The sequence below is a fragment of the Psammomys obesus genome, unplaced genomic scaffold, assembly GCF_907164565.1.
Source record: "Psammomys obesus unplaced genomic scaffold, mPsaObe1.curated_primary_1811, whole genome shotgun sequence".
Lineage (NCBI taxonomy): Eukaryota > Metazoa > Chordata > Mammalia > Rodentia > Muridae > Psammomys > Psammomys obesus.
Window position 1 is genome coordinate 1,314,852 of NW_026590468.1, and position 21,077 is coordinate 1,335,928.

At 38.8% G+C, this 21,077-nt stretch overlaps 2 protein-coding genes across 2 annotated transcripts; both read left to right on the forward strand.

Moving 5' to 3' along the window:
- Window positions 1-1,759: 1,759 nt before the first annotated feature.
- On the forward strand, window positions 1,760-2,725 carry LOC129676904 (olfactory receptor 10T2-like). The gene has a single exon (XM_055607419.1). The coding sequence runs from the start codon at window positions 1,760-1,762 to the stop codon at window positions 2,723-2,725; it is 966 nt and encodes a 321-aa protein (XP_055463394.1).
- A 15,427-nt stretch (window positions 2,726-18,152) lies between these two features.
- On the forward strand, window positions 18,153-19,091 carry LOC129676927 (olfactory receptor 481). The gene has a single exon (XM_055607464.1). The coding sequence runs from the start codon at window positions 18,153-18,155 to the stop codon at window positions 19,089-19,091; it is 939 nt and encodes a 312-aa protein (XP_055463439.1).
- Window positions 19,092-21,077: the final 1,986 nt, after the last annotated feature.

The following is a 21,077-nucleotide window of genomic DNA, read 5'->3' on the forward strand; positions in this document are numbered from 1 at the left end:
ATTGGAAGCAAAAGCTATGGTTTAAGATCCAGAGATGAATGAGTAGAGGCAATTGTGCCACAAGGCAAAGCAGCAATGTACTAAAGAGTAGAGAAAAAGCATGACAGAGTTGGTGGACATCAGCATGTTTTCCCATAGAAGGAAGGTTGTTGTGAGAAGATTATGGGGATCTGTAGAACTTGAAAGTCACTCTACAGCATTTATATTTACAAGGGGATCTTCTTGGTCCAGAAGCACATCACCTGTGTGTGAATACCAGCTCTACCTTAAACAAACTGTACTACCTTCCCAAACTAAGCTACTCACTCTTACCTCAAGTGTGGGTACAATACTCTCAGATACCATCCAAGAGGGTGCATCCCAATTTCACCAAGAATATGATAATCTCTGAATATGGGCAGTTTTTTCCCATGATGGGGATTTGCACTGTTTTCTCTCTCTGGCATACTTTCCCCCAGACCTTTAAATGGTGAGCAGCAAAATGCATTCCATCATAACATGAATGTTCACTTCTGGAAAGGGAATGCCTGGCTCCACAGAGGAAGGTAGTGCATTCTTCTGCCACTTTATATTATGTATCTGGATGGTATCTTTCTCTATCAGAGGCAGTGTAATTCATCTAAGTGTCATTTTGTGTCATCTTTCTCAAGTCATAGATATTAAACAAACTATTGGGGGAAATCAATGGATTGAATTTTGATACTTTTATATGCAACCTATTTCTTAGTTTCAATTTCTGTGGTATCAGGATTGAAATACCACATACAATTTCTGGAGAAGCTGGATGAGGAAATTCTATCTAACATACAGTCTGACTAGATCACTTTTAGGGGTAAGTAAATATTGATTATTTGGGTACCTTATCTCATATTTTATTTCTGGAAATTCAGAATATAACAGAGATATAATTCAGTTAAAATTAAATTTCTTTTTCTCTTCCTTTCTTTTTTTTCTTTTTCCAAGTTTGCCCATGCTCACCATGAATTTCTAGGCTGAAGAAGTCCCCCTGCTTCAGATTTCTGAGTAACTGGGATCACAGTTACATGTTAGCATGTTCCACTTAAAGACATGTTGTCATTTTTTATCTTTAAGCTTTATGGATTTTCACAGAAGACCATCCAGTGAAACCCTCTCTTTCTCTAAACCCAGGCCCTACACCCATGATTTCTAATTGCCTCTCTTTTTCCCTGAAAATTGCCTGGAATTAAATCCCAAGCTGTATAAAAATATTCCAGTTACTTTCAAGTAGTGTATCTATTTCAAGAACTAATGGGAAAAGAAAAAAAATTAATTCTCATTGTGTTAATTCTCATTGCATCTAAGTTTTAAAGCAGCCTTTTTCACAAGAACAGTAATTATAAAACATCTCAAAAGAGGACCAGGACACTATTATCATATCTGAAGGTAAGAACTTAAGCATCTTTTAAATACTTTCTTCCCTTGTAAAGTTTTGACTGACAAGGAGAAAAAGGTAAGGTAGAGTGAAGTGGACTGCTATAAGATGTTTGAGGCTATACAACAGTTATAAGTTAATCATTTAGAATGTCTCTCCTTGTCATATTTGCTTCTCACATTGAATTCAACCACAGCACATTTAATTCTCCCTTTACAGGCTCTCTCATCAGTACTTCCTTGACTACTGAACAAAAGTACTTGATTGAAGGTCAACTGATGTCTGAGTACTTAGGCATTCACCTCAGTCTTGACTTAAAGCACATATTAACTTTCAGGAAAAATTGCTACCACTAGGAAAATGAAGATGGGCAACCACACCACAGTGACCATGTTCATTCTGTGGGGATTTTCCAGTTTCCCAGAACTGCAGAATCTACTCTTTGCTGTGATTCTCCTCTCCCATGTGACCATCCTCCTAGCAAATGCATCCATCATGGTGGCCATCAAGCTCAACCACAGCCTTCACACCCCCATGTACTTTTTCCTCTTCGCCCTGTCCTTTTCAGAAACCTGCACCACTATGGTGATCCTGCCCCACATGTTAGTGGACTTGCTATCAGAGAGCAAGGCCATCTCTCTCCCTGAGTGTGCCACCCAGATGTTATTCTTCTTTGGGCTGGCAGCCAACAACTGTTTCATCTTGTCTGCCATGTTTTATGACCGTTACACTGCCATCCACAACCCCCTGCATTATCCCATTTTTATGACTAGAAAGCTCTGCTTCCAGCTCATTATGGCCTCCAGTGTGCTCGGGTTCTCAGCTTCTCTGTGCACTGTCATCATAATATTCAACTTGTCTTTTTGTAACTCCAATATCATTCAGCACTTTTTTTGTGATATTGAACCTGTGGTCGCCCTTGCCTGTAACTGCACTTTTCTTCAGAAAACGATTCTCCTTGCACTCATCATCTCTGTGTTGATAGGCAGCTTTATTTTGATCATGATTTCTTATATCTTCATTTTGTCCATAGTTGCGAAGATGCCCTCTGCCAAGGGAAGGTATAAGACCTTTTCAACATGTTCCTCCCACTTCACTGTGGTGTTCATACATTATGGGTTTGCTTCCTTTGTCTATCTGAGGCCCAAGAACAGCGACTCTTTCAAGGATGACACACTGATGGCAGTGACATACACCGTTCTGACACCTCTGCTCAACCCCATTATTTACAGTCTAAGGAACAAAGACATGCAGACAGCCCTGAGGAAAATGCTGGGTCATGTAATTAAGAGTTTTCCTCAAATGGTAAAGAGAAGAGCTCAGAATGTTTGAAAAGTTGATATGATTTTGTTAAAAAAAATGTGAAAAAGTAGAGTACTTCCAATAAAAACATGACTGTGCACAAAGCAATTGAAGTATCATCCACTGCCTGGTAAAGTTTATTCTCATGTTTTTCTTACAACAAAACCAGTAGTCAACCCTGAAATCATACATACAAACAAAATTACACAGATGGAGCAAATTAAATTTATGTATTTAAGAATATTTATTTATGTAGCAACAATTAATAAAAAAGGAGGCTATAAACTTGGAAGATAACAAGGAAAGGCATATAGAAGAGTTTAGAGGAAGGGGTAAATGATATAACCATGTTATAATCTCAAAAATAAAATAAATAATTAAGAAACCAGATGATATTTTACAATGTTAGAATACCAGCACATGGCTGGATAATGGCTCTCCAGATAGTGAATGCCAATACCAATTCTGCAACAGAAATGAGACAATGAGCTTTGGGAAGTAAAAAGATACCTGTGTCAAGGCTTTTCATAAATGAGAAGAGAAAAATAATTGCTTAGTAAGACTCTAAGAACAATGATATATTGGTGCATACTGGTATAATACAGTACTACATACTAGTACTATACAGGGAACTATGAATGAAATGTTTTGGCCTACAGGTTGCCAAGAAATTATATTAAGATTTCCTGTCCCCTCCAGGTCTTCCTATCTCCCTCTTCTTCCATAAGGTTCCTGCACTCTGCCCAAAGTTTGGTTATGAGTCTCTGTATCTCCTTTCATACCCTGATGGGTAGTCTTTCAGAGGCCCCCTGTGAAAGGCTCCTGTCATGTTCCTTGTCTTCTCCTACTTTCGATGTTCTCCTTGTTGTTTAGCTTCTTAGGACTATAAATTTTAGTATGTTTAATCCTATATTATATGGCTAATATCCACTTATAAATGATTATATACCATATATATCTTTCTGCTTCTGGGATACCTCAGTCAGGATGATCTTTTCTAGTTCCCACCATTTGCTTGCAAATTTCATGAAAGAAAGACCTGGAGGGGACAGGAACTTCACACAGAGACCAACGAAGCTAAACAAACAAACAAACAAAAACTGGGACCAGAGTGTCCTGTAGAGACGATACTTCAACCAAGAACTATGCATGGAGAGGACCTAGACCCCCTGCTTAGTTTCCAAGTGGGTTCCCTAGTAAGGGGGGCAGGGCAGGGACTGTTTCTGACATGAACTGTCTGGTTCTTTGATCATTTCCCCCTGGGGGGTGCATCCTTGCCAGGAGGAAGATGATACAGCCAGCCCTGATAGGCTAGGGTCAGATAGAAGGGGAGAAGGTCCTCCCCTCTCAATGGATTAGGGAAGGGGCATAGGAGGAGAAAAGGAGGATTTTTAATCTATATTCATAAAAAATACTGATCTATACTTTTCTGTTATTGTTGTGTTTTGTTTTGTTATTGTTTGTTTTAAAAGTAATACTAACTTTAAATAAGAATTTTGAAAATGCTTTTTCTACTTCTTTATTTTACTTTTTATAATTTTTGTATTGGTTTTGATCCGTCTGGACCGGGGATTTTTTTTTTTTTTAGTTAGAATCTTTTTTCCACTTATTAATTTATTTTAAACATCAGAAATCATTATGCTACTTTATTGGGATATATAAAATATATTTATACTAATGCATATAAGTATATACAGATACATATATATAAATGATATTTTTGCTGTAGATGTTAGGTTTTAAAATTATTTATTTAGTTAGTTAGTTACTTTACATCTCAATGGTAGACGCTCCTCTACTACCAATCTTTCTCCTTCATCCTCTCTCATCCTTTTATCACCTCTCCCCTACCCAGTCCCACAGAAAAGGGGAGACCCTGCCCCCACAAACCTGCCTCAGCACATCAGTCTCATCAGGACTGTGTACTTCCTCTTTCACAGTGTCCTGGCACTGCAGCCAACCCAGGGTGAAGTGATCAAAAAGCAGGAAACAGAGACCATGTCAGAGACAGCTCCCGATACCCTTTCTGGAGAACCCACATAGAGGGTAGCCTGCCCATTGGGTATCATATGTCTAGATCTAGTCCATGCATGGTCCTTGGTCCTTGGTTGGTGATTCAGTTTTCACAAGCCCCTCTGGGTTGAGACTGTTGGTCTTCTTGTCCTGTCTCCTCCAGATCATCCTATCCTTCCCCCCCTCCAACTCTTCTACAAGGCTCCTTATATTCCTTCCAGTGTTTGGCTGTGAGTTTCTGTTTCTGTTTCTATCTGTAGCTGGGTGGAACCTCTCAGAGGACAGCTATGCCAGGCTCCTGTTTGCAAAAAGAGTAGAGCTTCATTAATAGTGTCAGGGGTTGGCTCTCTCCCATGAGATAGTCTCAGGTTAGGCTAGGCATTGGTTGTACATTTCCTCGATCTCTGTTATATCTTAATCCCTGCATATGCTGTAGGTAGGGTAAATTCCAGGTGGAAGATTTGAAGGTGTTTCACTGTTCCCCTCTCTCCACCAAGAGTCCTTTCTCATTAGGAAGTGGTCTTTCCAGTCTCCATGACCCCCTCTACCAGGGGTTTCAGCTAGAGTCACCCCTTATCCTTCCAGGATCCCACCCTGTTGCAGGTTTCCAGTTTGTCTAAGAGATGTCCCTACCCATGGGTACTTCCCTGCCTGTAAGCCCTCTGTCCTCTCACCCCAGCTCACCCTACATTTGATCCCTACACTCATTGCCCTCAGTGTTCCCTCTCCTATCTGGTTCCCTCTCCTATTCTGTTTCCTCTCTTCAACCACTTCCAGTGAATATTCTGTTTCTCCTTCTGAGTGATATTTACACATCCTCCCTTGGGCCCTCCTTGCTTCTTAGCTTCTTTGGGTCTGTAAATTGTAAGTTCATCCTGTACTATACAGTTAATATCCTCTAATCAGTGAGTACATACCATGTGTGTCTTTCTGAGTCTGGGTTACCTCACTCAGGATGATCTTTCCAGATCCATCTATTTGCCTGCAAATTTCATGACTTCCTTGTTTTTAATAGCTGAGTAGCAGTCCATTGTGTAAATGTTTCCATTCTTTGATTGAAGGACATCTGGGTTGTTTCCAGTTTCTAGCTGTTACAAATGGAGCTGCAATAAAAATAGTTGAGCAATGAACATACTGGTGTGGTGGGGCATCTCTTGGGTGTGTGCTCAGGAGTGGTAGATCTGGGTCTTGAAGTAGGCCTATTCCCAATTTTCAGAGAAACTGCCAGATTGATTTCCAAAGTGGTTGAACAAGTTTGCACTCCCACCAAAGTGGTTGAACAAGTTTGCACTCCCTGGCCAGCATGTACTGTCCTTTGAGTTTTTGATCTTAGTCATTCTGATGGGTGTAAGATAGAATCTCAGAGTTGTTTTGCTTTGCATTGACATAAGAAGTTGATCATTTCTTTTTTTAATTTTAATTTTTTATATTAATTACAGTTTATTTACTTTGTATCCCAGCTCCCACCCTCCCTCCCTCATCTCCTCCCATGCCCATCTCCAAGTCCATGGATAGGAGAGGTCCTCCTCTCCTTCCATCTGACCCTAAACTATCAGGTCTCATCAGGACTGGCTGCATTGTCTTTCTCAGTGGCCTAGCAAGGCTGCTACCCCCTCAAGGGGAGGTGATCAAAGAGCCAGCCACTGCGCTCATATCAGAGACAGTCCCTGTTCCCATTACTAGGGAACCCAGTTGGTAATTGAGCTGCCATGAGCTACATCTGAGCAGGGGTTTTAGGTTATATCCATGAATGGTCCTTGGTTAGAGTATCTGTCTCAACAAAGACCACTGTGCCCAGATATTTTAGTTCTGTTGCTCTCCTTGTGGAGCTCCTGTCCTCTCCAGGTCTTACTATCTCCCTCTTCTTTCATAAGATTCCCTACACTCTGCCCAAAGTTTGGTTATGAACCTCAGCATCTGCTTTGATACACTGCTAGATAGTATTTCAGAGGCCCTCTGTGGTAGGTTCCTGTCCTGTTTCCTGTTTTGTCCTTCTTCCAATGCCCATCCCATTTGTCTTTCTGAGTGAGGATTGATCATCTTATCCAGGGTCCTCCTTCTTGCTTAGCTTCTTTAGGAGTACATATTTTGTATGTTTATCCTATAGTATATGTCTAATATCCACTTATAAATGAGTTTATACCATGTGTGTCTTTCTGCTTCTGGGATACCTTATTCAGGGTGATCTTTTGTAGATCCCACCATTTGTCTGCAAATTTCTTGTTTTTAATTGCTGAGTAGTATTCCATTGTGTAAATGTACCATAATTTCTGTATCCATTCCTCAGTTGAGGGACATCTGTGTTGTTTTCAGATTCTGGCTATTACGAATAAAGCTGCTATGAACATGGTTGAGCAAAATCCCCTTGTATAGTTGAGCATATTCTTGATATATGACAAGGAGCCGTATATCTGGATCTTGAGGTAGCACTATTTCTAATTCTCTGAGAAAGGGCCAGATTGATTTCCAAAGTGGTTGTACAAGTTTACATTCCCACCAGCAATGGAGGAGGGTTTCCCCTTTTTCCACACCCTCTCCAGTATGTATTGTCACATGAGTTTTTGATCCTAGCCATTCTGATGGATGTGAGGTGAAATCTCAGGGTCGTTTTGATTTGCATTTCCCTGATGACTAAGGACATTGAGCATTTCTTTCAGTGTTTCTCTGCCATTCTATATTCCTCTACAGAGAATTTTCTGTTTAGCTCTGTACCCCATTTCTTTATTGGATTACTTGATTTTGATAATTTCTTTAAGTGCTTCTTGGCTGTTTGAGAGTTCTCTATTGGAAATTCTCTATTTAGCGCTGTACCCCATTTTTAATGGGATTATTTGGTTTGATGAAGTTTAATTTCTTAAGTTCTTTATATATTTTGAATATTACCCCTTTGTCAGTATTGAGTAGGTGAAGATCTTTTCTCAATCTACAGGTTGCCATTTTGTTCTGTTGACTCTGTTGACAGTGTCTTTTTCCTTACAGAAGCTTTTTAGTTTCATGAGGTCCCATTTATTAATTGTTGATCTTAGAGCCTGAGCTGTTTGTGTTCTATTCAGAAGGTTGTCTCCTGTGCCAACGAGTTCAAGACTCTTTCCTTATTTCTATATAAAAGATTTAGTGTTTATGGTTTTATGTTGAGGTCCTTTGATCCACTCAGTCTTGAGTTTTGGGCAGGGTGACAAATATGGATTATTTGCATTTTTCTAAATGTAGACATCCAGTGAGACCAGCACCATTTGTTGAGGATACTTTCATTTTTCCATTTGACATAGATGGAAATAGCAGCAATAAAGAAACATTCTGAGGCAATCCAGGAGATGGAAAACCTAGGGAAGAGAACAGGACTAAGCATCACCCACAAAATTTAAGAGATAGGAAGACAAAATCTCAGGTGTAGAAGATATGGTTGAAGAAATTGATACATCAGTCAAGAAACTGTTACATCTAAAAAGTTCCTGACCCAAGAAATGTGCGAAATGATGGAAAGACCAAACCTAAGAAATAAAAGAATCAGAAGACTCCCACTTCAAGGCTCAGAAAATATTTTCAGCAAAATCATAGACAAAAACTTCCCCAACCTAAAGAAAGAGATGCCTATAAATATACAAGAAACTTACAAAACACCAAATAGGTTGGGCCAGAAACAAAAATCCTCCCACCAAATAAGAATAAAAACACTAAACATACAGAAAAAAAGGAAGACAATTAAGAGCTGCAAGGGAAAAAAAGGCCAAGTCACATATCAAGACAGACCTATCAGAATTATACCTGACTTCTCACCAGAAACTCTAAAAGCCTGAGCAGATATCTTACAGACACTAAGAGACCACAATTGTCAGTCCCAACTACTATATTCAGCAAATAGTACAAAACAACAGCCTACAGACTGAGAAAGGATCATCATCAACCTTACATGTGACAGAGAGTTAATATTCAGAAATACAAATAGTTGAAGAAATTAAACAATAGACCAAATAATCTAATTTTAAAAATGGGTCACATTCATTTTCGTTAAGTTTTAGGAAGTCTTTACTTGCTTTCTTTATTTCTTCCCTGACCCAGGTGTCATTGAGTAGAGAGTTGTTTAGTTGCCATGTGTATGTGGTCTTTTTGTTATTTCTGTGTGTTGAGGTCTAGTTTCAGATGATATGAGACAAGGGATTATTTCAATCTTCTTGTATCTGTTGAGTCTTGCTTTGTGCTCGACTATATGGTCAATTTTGGAGAAGGTTCCATGAGGTGCTGAGAAGAAGGTATAGTCTTTTGTGTTTGGGTGAAAGGTTCTGTAGACATCTATTAGGTCCATTTGATTTAAGACTTCTGTAAATGTCATTATTTCTCTGTTCAGCTTCTGTCTCAATGATCTATCCCTTGGCAAGAGTGGGGTATTGAAGTGTCCTACTATTAAGGTGTTGGGATCAATGTGTGATTTAAGCTTTAATAATGTTTCTTTGACAAATGTAGGAGCCCTTGTGTTTGGTGCACAGATGTTCAGAATTGTGATGTCTTCCTGTTGGATTTTTCCTTTGATGAGAATGAAGTGTCCCTTGCCATCTCTTTTGATTAATTTTGGTTGAAAGTCTTTTTTATTAGATATTAGGATGGCTACTCCAGCTTGCTTCCTGTGTTCATTTGCTAGGAAAACCTTTTTCAAGCCCATTACGCTGATGTAGTGTCTATTTTTGTTGCAGAGGTATTCTTCTTGAATGCAGTAGAATATTTGATCCTGTTTCTGCAACCAATATGTTAGTCTATGTCTTTTTACTCGAGAGTTTAGACCAATGATACTAATGATTAGTGACTAATGAATGTTAGTTCCTTTTACTGTGGAGTTGGTGGTGATTGTGTGTTTGTGTGCTTATTTTCTTTTGCTTTTTTAATGTTATGTATCATCCTGAGTGAGGTAACTCAGAAGCAGAAAGACACATATGATATATACTCATTTATAAGCGGTTATTGTAAACATACTAAAATCTATAGCCCTGGAGAAGCTAAAGACAAGGAGGACTCTAGGGAAAATCCTCATCCAGAAGGGCAAACAGGATAGACGTCGAAAGTAGGAGAAGACAAGGAACAGGACAGGAGCCTTCCACAGAGGACCTACTCACCAGCATATCAAAGGAGATACTGAGACTCTTAGACAAACTTTGGGCAGAGTGCCAGGATCTTTATGGAAAAGGGAGATAGAAAGACATGGAGGGGAAGTAACTCCACAAGGAGAACAACAGAGCCAAAATACCTGGGCCTAGGGTGGCCTGCAGAGACAGATACTCCAACTAAGGACAATGCATGGTGAGTACTTAGACCCCTGTTCAAAGGAAGTGTACTGGCTGCTCAGTTCCCAAGTGGTCTCACTAATAAGGAGTACAGGGTTTGTCTCTGACATGAACTCAGTGGCAGGCTCTTTATCCCCCTGAGGTGATAAAGGCCTCAGAGGAAGATGATGCAGCCTGCCTTGATGAGACCTGATAGGCTAGGGTCAGATAGAAGGGGAGGAGGACCTCCCCTATCAGGGGATTAGGGATAGGACATAGGTGGAGAAGAGGGAGGGTAGGTGGTACTGGGAGGAGACAAGGGAGGGGGCTGCAGTGGGGATACAAAGTGAATAAATTATAATAAATAAATATATAAATAAAATTAAATTTAAAAATAAAATGGGGCACAGAGCTAAACAAAGAATTCTCAACATAGAAATATTGAAAGACCAAGAAGCACTTAAAGAAATGTTCAACATCCTTAGTCATCAGGGAAATACAAATCAAAATGACTCTGATATACCATCTTACACCTATCAGAATGGCTAATATCAAAAACTCAACTGACAGCACAGAGAAAGAGGATGCAGGTAGTCCTGAGGAGACTGGGGTCAGTTGGTAAGGAAGATGGGCTCCCTCCTCCTGAGGACTAGGAGACTAGTATGGGGGGGAGAAGGAAGAAGGGTGGGACCAGGAGGAGACAAGAGAAGGGCTATGATTGCGATGTAAAATGACAAAATAAAAATAAAAAGGAAATCGCATGCAAAAATAAAAAATAATAATAATAAAAATAAATCTAACCTCAGTCTTACACCATATAAAAAAAAACAACTGAAATGGATTGACGTCAGACCTAAAACTATAAATAGCCTAGAATCACACATGGGAGACTGATGCATGTCATTAGTATGAGCAGTTATTTCTTACATATTAAAGTTAAAGGTACAAGTGACAAAAACAAAAACAAATAAGATTCCATCAAAACAAAAGTCTGCCCAGAGCAGAGAGGAGACTCTGAAGAATGAAGAGACAGCTTACAGAACTTGAAAATATCTGCACATCACATATTAGAAAAGAATTACTTTGCAAAAATAAGCAAATAATTCTTTGAACTGAAAAAGCCATGATTTAATAGATTGAAGCTGCTGAGAGGTGTCTCAGCAGTGAGCCTTAGTTCACAAATGTCAGTCTACTGTCTCAAGGATCTGACCCTCTTCTGGCTTCCAGATATATAGTCAGGTAAAACACCCATATACATAGAATAAATAAATACATTAACAATAAATAAATTCAAATGGGATAAGAAATTGAATAGATGTACAAATGGCCAATGGATATATTGAAAGATGCTTAGTGTCAGTAATCATAGACGAAATGTTAATTACAACCACAATTGTGAATTTCTGATACTTCACAGGATGAATATTGCAAAAAATAAAAAGAGCAAATGTTGTTTCATTTACATGGAGTATATATGCATCTGTGTTATAGGTAAGAGTCTATAATAGCACAACATCTGTAGAAAAGAATATGTGCTTCCTTTAAAAAAAATTGAGAATAAAGCTACCATGTAAGCCATCAATCTCTCTTCTCAATATTTATTCAAAATAATTGAAATCTCTATTTTAAACTATTAACATTTCCTATCAGTTACAGTATTCATCACAAAAATACAAAAAAAATAATGTCCATCAATAGATGAATGGATGAAGGAATGTGGTATGCTCACATGACAGAATATCATTCAATCTTAATACAGAAGGAAACTACATGCTACTGCATGCATGATCCCTGAAGACACCGTGTTAGGTGAAATAACCCTATTACAGAAGAGCAAGTGTTGCATGATTCCAAGTAATATGAGTTCATTAGAGCAGACAAGTTCACCAACCCAGCAAGTGGAATTATGGATCATGAGCTTGAGGGTAGGGAAATCTTTTCATGACCTCTGTAAGCGTCATTATTTCTCTGTTTATTTTTTGTCTCGATAATCTTTCTATTGCTGAGACTAGGGTGTTGAAGTCTTCCACTATTAGTCTGTTGGGACTGATGTGTGAGTTAAGCTTTAATGTTTCTTATACAAATGCATGTGCCAACATATAATACAGGATAAACATACTAAAACTACAGTCCTAAAGAAGCTAAACAAGGAAAACCTTAGGGATGATGCTCATTACTCATTCAGGACAAACAGGATAGACATCAGAAGCAGGAGGAGACAGGAAACAGGACAGGAGCCTACCACAGATGGTCTCTGACTCTACTGATCAATGTATGAAAGCAGAGCCTGAGACTCATAGCCAAACTTTGGGCAGAATGCATGGAATTTTATGAAAGGAAGGAGTGATAAAAAGATCTGGAGGAGACAAGAGCTTTAAAAGGAGACCAACAGAGCCAAAAAGTAATCCCTACAGGCCCTGAAGAGAATGATACCCCAACCAAAGACCACACATGGAGAGGGCCTAAAACCCCTGCTCAGATGTAGCCCAGAGACTCAGTCTCCAAGTGGGTTCCCTAGCAAGGGAAACAGGGGCTGTCTCTGGCATGAACTCAGTGGCAAGCTCTCTGATCACCTGCCCATTGAGGGTGCAGCCTTTCCAGGCCACAGAGGAAGACAATGCTGCCAGTCCTGATGAGACCTGATAAGCTAGGGTCAGATGGAAGGGGAGGAAGTCCTCCCCTATTAATGAACTAGGGGAGGGGCATATGGGGAAAAGGAGGAGAGAGGTTGGGATTGGAAGGAGATGAGGGAGGGGGCCACAGCCAGGATACAAAATGAATAAATTGTAATAAATAATAATAATTAATATAAAAGAGAAAGATTAAAAATAAAAAAAGAATATACAAATGTATATGCCCTTGTATTTAGGGCATAAATATTCAGGATTATGATGTACTCTTGGTGAATTTTTCCTTTCATAACAATGATGTGTCCTTCCCTATCTCTTTTGATTAATTTTGGTTGAAAGTCTATTAGATATTAGGGTGGCTACTCCAGCTTGCTTCTTGGGTCCATTTGCTTATAAAATCTTTTTCCTGCCCTTTACTCTGAAGTAGTGTCTATCTTTGTTGCTAAAGTGTGTTTCTTGAATGCAGCAGAATGTTGGATCCTGTCTCTGCAACCATCTTTTTTTATTGGAGAATTTAGTCTATTAGTGTTGACAGTTATTAGTAACTAATGATTTTCAGTTCCTTTTATTGTGGAATTGGTGGTGATAATGTGTTTTTGTGCTTGTTTTCTTTTGGTTTTGCTTCTGTGACATTATCTATATCCTGTGTTTTCTTGGGTATAATTGATTTCATTAGGTTGGAGTTTTCCTTCTAGTATCTTCTGTAGGGCTGGGTTGGTGCATAGATATTGGTCAAATTTGGTTTTGTTGTGGAATATCTTGTTTTCTCCATCTATGTTGATTGTAAGTTTTTCAGGTATAGTAGTCTGGGTTGGCATCTGTGGTCTCTTGGAGTCTGCAAGACATCTCCCCAGGTCCTTTTGGCTTTCATAATCTCTATTGAGAAGTCAAGTGTGATTCTGATAGGTCTACTCTTTATATGTTACTTGGCCTTTTTCCCTTGCTGCTTTTAATATTTTTTCTTTGTTCTATAGATTTAGTGTTTTAATTACTATGTGGTGGGAGGAATTTCTTTTCTGGTCTAGTCTATTTGCTGTTCTGTAATCATCTTGTATATTTAAGGTTTCTCTTTCTTTAAGTTGGGGAAATTTTCTTCTATGATTTTCTTGAAAATATTTTCTGGATCTTGGAGCCTGAATCTCCTTTTTCATCTATTCCTATTATTCTTAGGTTTCATCTTTTCAATGTGACTTTAATTTCTTGGATGTTTTGTGTCAGGAAGTTTTCCGTTTTAATATTTTTTGAGAAAATTTTCTTGAAAGATGTTTTGATTTCTTCAGTTGTATCTCCAATGCCTGAGATTCTCTCCTTCATCTCTTGTATTCTGTTGGTGATGTTTACCTCTGTGGTTCCTGATCTCTAAGTTTTCCATGTCCATGGTTTTGTCAGTTTGTTTTTTCTTTATTGATTCTAATTCCATTTTCAGGTCTTGAACATTTTTATTCATTTCCTTCACCTGTTTAATTGTGGTTTCCTGTTTGTCCTTGATGGCCTCTATATGTTTGGTTTTATTTTCCTGTATTTCTTTGAGAGGTTTGTTTCTTCTTTATATACTTCTAATAACTGTGTGAGCATAGATTTAAGGTCATTTTCTTGTGTTTCAGTTGCTTTAGAATATTCATTGTTTTGGGGAAGGGGTTTCTGGTAGTGCTGTGATGTCCTATTTTGTGTTGATTGTGTTCTTATGCTTTCCTTTAGCTATCTGGTTGTTCTTAGCCTTGGCTATTTTTTCCTGTTACCTGCTGGGTTTCTCTGGCTTTTATGATCAGATAAAAAACCTGCTGGTCTCCTCAGCTAGAAAAGTTGTACTAAAGACTGTATCTGCCCGTCTCTGGAGTCTGCAATAGTCCTCAGGATGACGAGAGAGGTCCAAGGGAACATGAGTGGTTGCTGGCATTACGGATGCAGCCACGCTGGGGTGGTTGTTTCCGAAGGCAGGGCGCAGGCCTTAAAGGGCAGGGGATGGGTACAACTGCCTTGCAGGGTTGGGGTGCCGGCGTCTCAGCTGGCAGCCAAAAGGGTGCAGACTCCTCAGGTGGCAGCTGCACGAGGGTCTTCTACCTCAGGTGGCAGCTGCTGTGGCTCGGACATTTCAGGTGGCAGCCTGAAGAGCATGGGTGTCTCAGAAGGCAGCCACGGGGGTTCCAGTGCCTCAGAAGGCAGCTGGACTGCAGCTTACAGGCTTACCATACCCTGTGCTCCTGGGACTCAGATTCATCTGGGCTCTGCCACTTTGGATCTTGGATTCCATATGATTTTATTGTCCACCTGGTCTCCACAAGGGGACCATTAGAACCGTGTTTGGAAGTTTTAATGCTGTCCTAGGAATCTAGACACTGCACTAGGGGTTTAGGTGGGATCCAATATCTGGCTGATGGAGCGAAGGGTCCTTGGAACTGGTGGCCTACACTCACTTGAGTATGCATAATGGTCAGGGGCCTCACGTGAAGTTCGTGAGAACTGGACATGAGGGATGACCACAGGGGGCCTGAATCTAATTTTCCTCAAGTGCTAAGACATCCCCTCCAGTCCAGGAAGCACCAAAGTTGGTGCTTTGGATCCAGCCACCTGTTTACTTGCTGCTTTGCCAGTCTCTGCTCTCCTGTCCCTTAGATACAGAACACACAGTTCGCAACCATCTTGGAATCTCAGCAGAAAATGTCTTAGTCCAAGGTATCAAAAAATTCATTGATGACAAAGCTATTTAAATCTGGGACTTACACTGACTACAGTTAGTCCTCTATGAGAAAAGTCATGGAGGACATGATTACAGTTGAGTAAGGTTGAAGTTGTGGATGTTTATATTATCATTTAACTATGGCACACTAAATACTATATGAATTTTTAAGCAATTTAAAAATTCAACAATATCTATTTAACATGAATTCCACAAACATCAACTTAACTCTTCCTGTATTCTAAAATTAGATCATTATATTTGCATTTAAAAGTCACAGATAGTGGACATACAAATCAACCAGTGTGAGCACAGTGCTAATGGGAAAACAGAGATGAAATGAACTTCATTCTCCCAGATGCAGTCTGGGATATTTTAACTTAATTGTTGCCCAGCTGTTTATACCATTCATCAGCCACTGTACTTTTTTCTTACAACCTTAATGAGCTATGTGTTAATAGAATAAATGAAACTGTGCAGCCTCTTTCTTAGTTAGCTGGAATTGGGCCATTTGGAGGATCTACATCCTTTGAGTATGGGTCCTTGGGCTTAGCTTCGTACTGAAGAGGGACGATCAAAGGGCTCCTTGATCCCATATTGAAAAGATCCTGACTTTTAACTTAGGAAAGTGAAGCCCCAATTTAAGGTTATTGCAAATATCAACGATGGCTAAGACAATCTGATAGTCACTGTGCCAGTGTGTATGGCAGTGCCATTAAAATGTTAGTATAAGCTTGATTATTTTATTGAAAATCATAAATGTGAATAGGCAATGGAGAATGGGGGGTAATATCTGTCCACGAGTATAGTTCATGTCTCAAATCTTCTAAAACAAACTCACAAGATGTGAAAAATAAATATTTTATTATTGAAAATGATATTTCATATCTGTTGGATGCATGACTGTAAACTAAATTCTTCTTGTGCAACTCATCTCTAAAAAAGTAACATGAAGCAGAATAGAGCCATATTTTAGAAGGGCCACAATTAAATTACAGCTGAATGAGGTCATTTCTTTTTGTGAATCATTCAATTAAAAACAAATTAAACCCATGGGTAATTAAAAATATTTCATCCATACTCATGTACATGCACGTTTTATTTCTCTGTCCCAATAGATTATCAGTACAATTTTCCAAAATAAATGAAATAATTAACTTGTAATTTTAAGGGAAGTGAGTTATTTTGGTCTGTATCCCAAATGATCAAAAACTCACTTAAAAGTGGCTTCTCTGTGCAGGAACAATTCCTCAGGGCCCTGCCTGGGTGTTGTGGCGGATATGTCACTGACTTAGACACCTGGCTTTTCAAGAATACAAGAATACTTAAATTTCCTAAGTGTTGCAGCAGTAACTATTTGTCTTGAGGAAAGTGGAAAGTGTAGAAGATTGAGACATTTTTGCTATTTCTTATGGTTTGAACAATGATCAGTGTCTTTATTCACACTGATAAATAAATACAGGAATCCACTGTGGTACGTATGTTCTACCTTGTACGGGTAGAAAACAGGTTAAAAGTTCTTGTCATTTGCCTGTGCTACCATGTACTTGGGGGGGGTACAAATTGGAACTCAGATTGTGTGGCTCCTCACTCCATTTTATTTTTGTATATTGCTTTGTCTTCTTGCAGGCAAACCCATTCCACTTGGAAAACATTTATATCTTTCATACATTTATTTGCTTTAAAAAAGCTTGTCCCTGGCATGGATAGTTTTCTAGAAGCCTTAATTGGGGAACTGTGACTCACGGTACTAGAGAAATTTTGGCCTAATACAACTTGATAAAGTTGAATAAAAATGCAGTTACCAGTAGCTATATATGTATTGCTGATAGCTATGTATGTATTGTTTCTTAGATCTCATAATAAGTTTTGGAGAAAAAGCAAAAATTCTAAGGAATCTGTTGGTCTTTAGAGTTGTAGAAATGGGTGAACAGGATTAACATTCTCTGTCCTTGTTTACATACTTGAATGAAGGACCCGTTATTCTTATGCTAATTGAAATGTTAATTATTGGCCTTTCTTCCTCTAATTTGCTAGTTTTCACAGCTTCCCATCCCATCCTGACCACTCTTAACTCTTTCACCCTGTGCTGAATACACACCCTTTTTCGTCCCTGACTGCTGTTTTTTAGAACTGGTGAGACAAAAAAATGCCTTATATAAGCTCCCAGACATTTCTGTTTATTTATTTGATGCAGAGACACGGTAGTAACTAGAACAATCCCATAGCATAAAAGGAGTGGGAAAAGTCTAGGGACACTTTGCAAAATGTCTAGCATGTTTACACCAGAGTGATAAAAATTGTGACCATTCTTTCTATAGCGAACATAGACAACATCCAGCTCTTGGTACTGATTTCTTTTTAAACTAAGATTTTGGGTTATCTTATCTTATCATGTTACAAAAACAAAAGATGTCCAAGTTAGCTCTATTGTTATTAGCGGGTCAATTGAACAAAAGAAGGCTGCATTTACTGGGAAGGAGAACACTGGGGCAGAGGCGTGTATGTGATGGCCATGGAAGCACCAAGAGTCAACCCTGCCATAAAATATTAAGTTAGTCACAGTTTGTGCTATTGAAATAAATGTCACTATGGATTCCCATGTATATATTTTCTATACATACAGGAAATAAACTTGTCATATCATATGTAAGTAGGAAGTTCATAGTTGGATACTAAAGTAGTTGAATTTCCTATTATAATATTTTATGGAATTTGAAAAGCATTTACAAAAAGAATTTACACCGCATTCTATCACTAAGATAAATTGCCATTTTAAATTTTAATTTTAAGATTATATTTAGGTACATATGTTAATTGCAGGGTCCTTTCAGACAGTGACTCTCCTCTGGTTCTGGTTCCAGTAGGCATTACTGCGTGAATGAATGGAGAGTGAAAATGACACCATGGTGACAGAATTCATTATTTTGGGACTAACAGATAGTCCTACACTACGTGCCATCCTATTTCTTTTTTTTCTACCAGTTTATATAGTGACTGTAGTGGGAAATGTCAGTATAATCCTCCTAATTCGAAGCAGCCCACAGCTCCACACCCCGATGTACCTGTTCCTCAGCCATCTAGCCTTTGTGGACATTGGGTACTCCACATCGGTCACACCCATCATGCTCATCAGCTTCTTAAGAGAAAAAACTACTATCCCTCTCACTGGCTGTGCAGCCCAGCTTGGCTCTGATGTAGCTTTTGGAACTACAGAGTGCTTCCTGCTGGCCACCATGGCTTATGACCGCTATGTGGCCATCTGCTCACCTCTACTCTACTCCACTCAAATGTCTCCAGCAGTCTGCGTCTTCCTGCTGGGGGCATCCTACCTAGGTGGGTGCATGAATGCCTCATCATTCACAGGCTGTTTTGTGAACCTACATTTCTGTGGCCCAAACAAAATCAACCATTTTTTCTGTGACCTCTTCCCACTTGTGAAACTTTCTTGTGGCCATGCTTATATTGCTGAAATATCTCCATCTATCTCTTCTGCATCTGTCCTGGTGAGCACATTATCTACCATCATTGTGTCTTACATGTACATCCTACACTCAATCCTGATGATCCGCTCTATGGAGGGAAGGAACAAGGCCTTCTCCACCTGCACCTCCCACCTGACTGCCGTCACTTTATTTTATGGGACGGTTTTGTTTGTGTATGTGATGCCCAAGTCTAGTTATTCAGCTGATCAAGTGAAAGTGGCCTCTGTGATCTACACAGTGGTGATTCCCATGCTGAACCCTCTCATCTATAGTCTGAGAAACAAAGAGGTGAAAGAGGCTATGAAAAAATTAATGGCCAGAACACACTGGTTCTCTTGAAGTAAGTCAGACAAAACCCCATGGCTAATAAAATCAGTAATGTGAGGAATATCGGTGCTTTATATTTCCATGTTGTTTATCCTTAACCTGAACATTTACATAATGAGAAGCTCCTATAAATACAGAAATTTGGTGGTTTTTTCCATTTAAAAGTTAAAAAGTGTTATTTACATGTATATCTGCTGCATTCAAGTGAAATGTGGATTTTTTTTTTAAGGTAAGAATACTTCACAGGATAGTTTATAACTTAAAATATTCCTCATTTGCCAATTTTATAATGTTATTTCAATAGATGTATATCAAAGATCTTTCAATCTCCTATTTAAAATAACACTTGGGAATGAAATACCAGTAGATGTGTAACAAATGATATGTCTGACAAGTTAGGAAATTGGGCCACTGCCCTCTAAAAGTATTTCTCTTACATGGTGAATGACAAATTTAATTTCTGGAAACTGAGGGTAATGTCTCTGAAAAAAGAATCTTCTGTTTATTTTTCTTTAATTTGACACAGAATGAAAAAATTCATGATCCTTATATTTTACCATTACAAGATCCAAATCAGATAACAGAGGAAATTGAATGAATCTCAACCTATATCTGCTGATTGGGGTCTGCATACAGAGGTGTTAGAGTGAAACTGGGCAGCAGTCATTTTTCTGGAGGATAACAACAGGACAGTGAAACTGCAAATAAACAGGAAATTATGGATGAATCAGAGAATGCACTTGCCACTCACTTTTCTAACCTCTTAAGGTGGTGTTTACCCAACTTATGATCAGTCTGGCTGCACAATTTCCCCTGTAGCTCTTCTAACAGTGATTTTTTATTAGTAATTTAGTGAATGCATTTTTATTATTAACATAGTTATAATGTTGGAAAACCTTACTGCATCCCTTTCTAAATGGTCACTCTACCTTCACCCTTTCCTTCATTAAAATGTATGGTATGTGACATATTTATCTCATCTTTATCTGAGTCTTTTTTTGCTTGGAAGTTTAAGTGTTCCCCAACTAATTATTAGAATTTTATACAGAGCTATCTCCTGTGTTTCAGCTATAAGAAATTCAGGTCTAACACACCCGTCTGTGAGGTTGTGGGTGGATCTGACACTAGTGCAGTCCTTTTGGAATATGAGGTAGACTCGTTGTTCTGCTCCCTTGTCCTGAATAAAAATAAAAGAACAAGACATTACCTGCATAAACAAAATAACTGATGCTATAAAATGCAGTTTGTATGGATGGTCAACATGTTTTCATTTTTTTTTTTCTGGTTTGGTGTTGGAGATTGAGCCCAAGGTCTTATGGATGCTAGGTAAGCTTTCTACTAATTAGCCAAATTCCCAAGTCTGTTTTGAGACCTAGAAATTGATCCTTATCTTCCAGCAGACATGCAGGCCTTCCCCAAAAAAACTATATTTTTGCCTTACTATATGACCCAAAGTAGCCAAGAGTGCTGAAGATGTACATGTTCCTAAGAGAAAAGGTGATGAAGGACTATGGTACAGTTTGGAACGTATTGTGTCTTTCTAAAATATACACAGAGAACTTCTGATTCCCAGGACCATTGAATGTGACTTTACTTGGAAACAGATTTATTGCAGATACATTTTTTTTAGGAAGATAACGTACTGGAGTAAATTGGGCTCCAATAGATTATGACTAGGGAACTGGTTCAAAGGGGAAATTTGGATGCAAATACCACAAAGGGCAAAACACCATTAAAAAGGATGACACAGATCTGGATGTTGCTGCCATATGCTAATAAATGCCAACATTGTCTTAAACTTGAAACAGCTAGGGTAGGGCATGGAGCTGATTCTCCCCAGAACCCTGAGAAAAAACAAGTCCTAACGATGCCTTGATCTTGGACTCTAAGCCTCCAGGACTGCAAGATATGCCTCTCTATTGCTTAATATATCTAGCCTACGACACTTGGCTACAGTAGCCCCAGCAAGCAAATACAACTGTGTGTTTAGTTGCTATT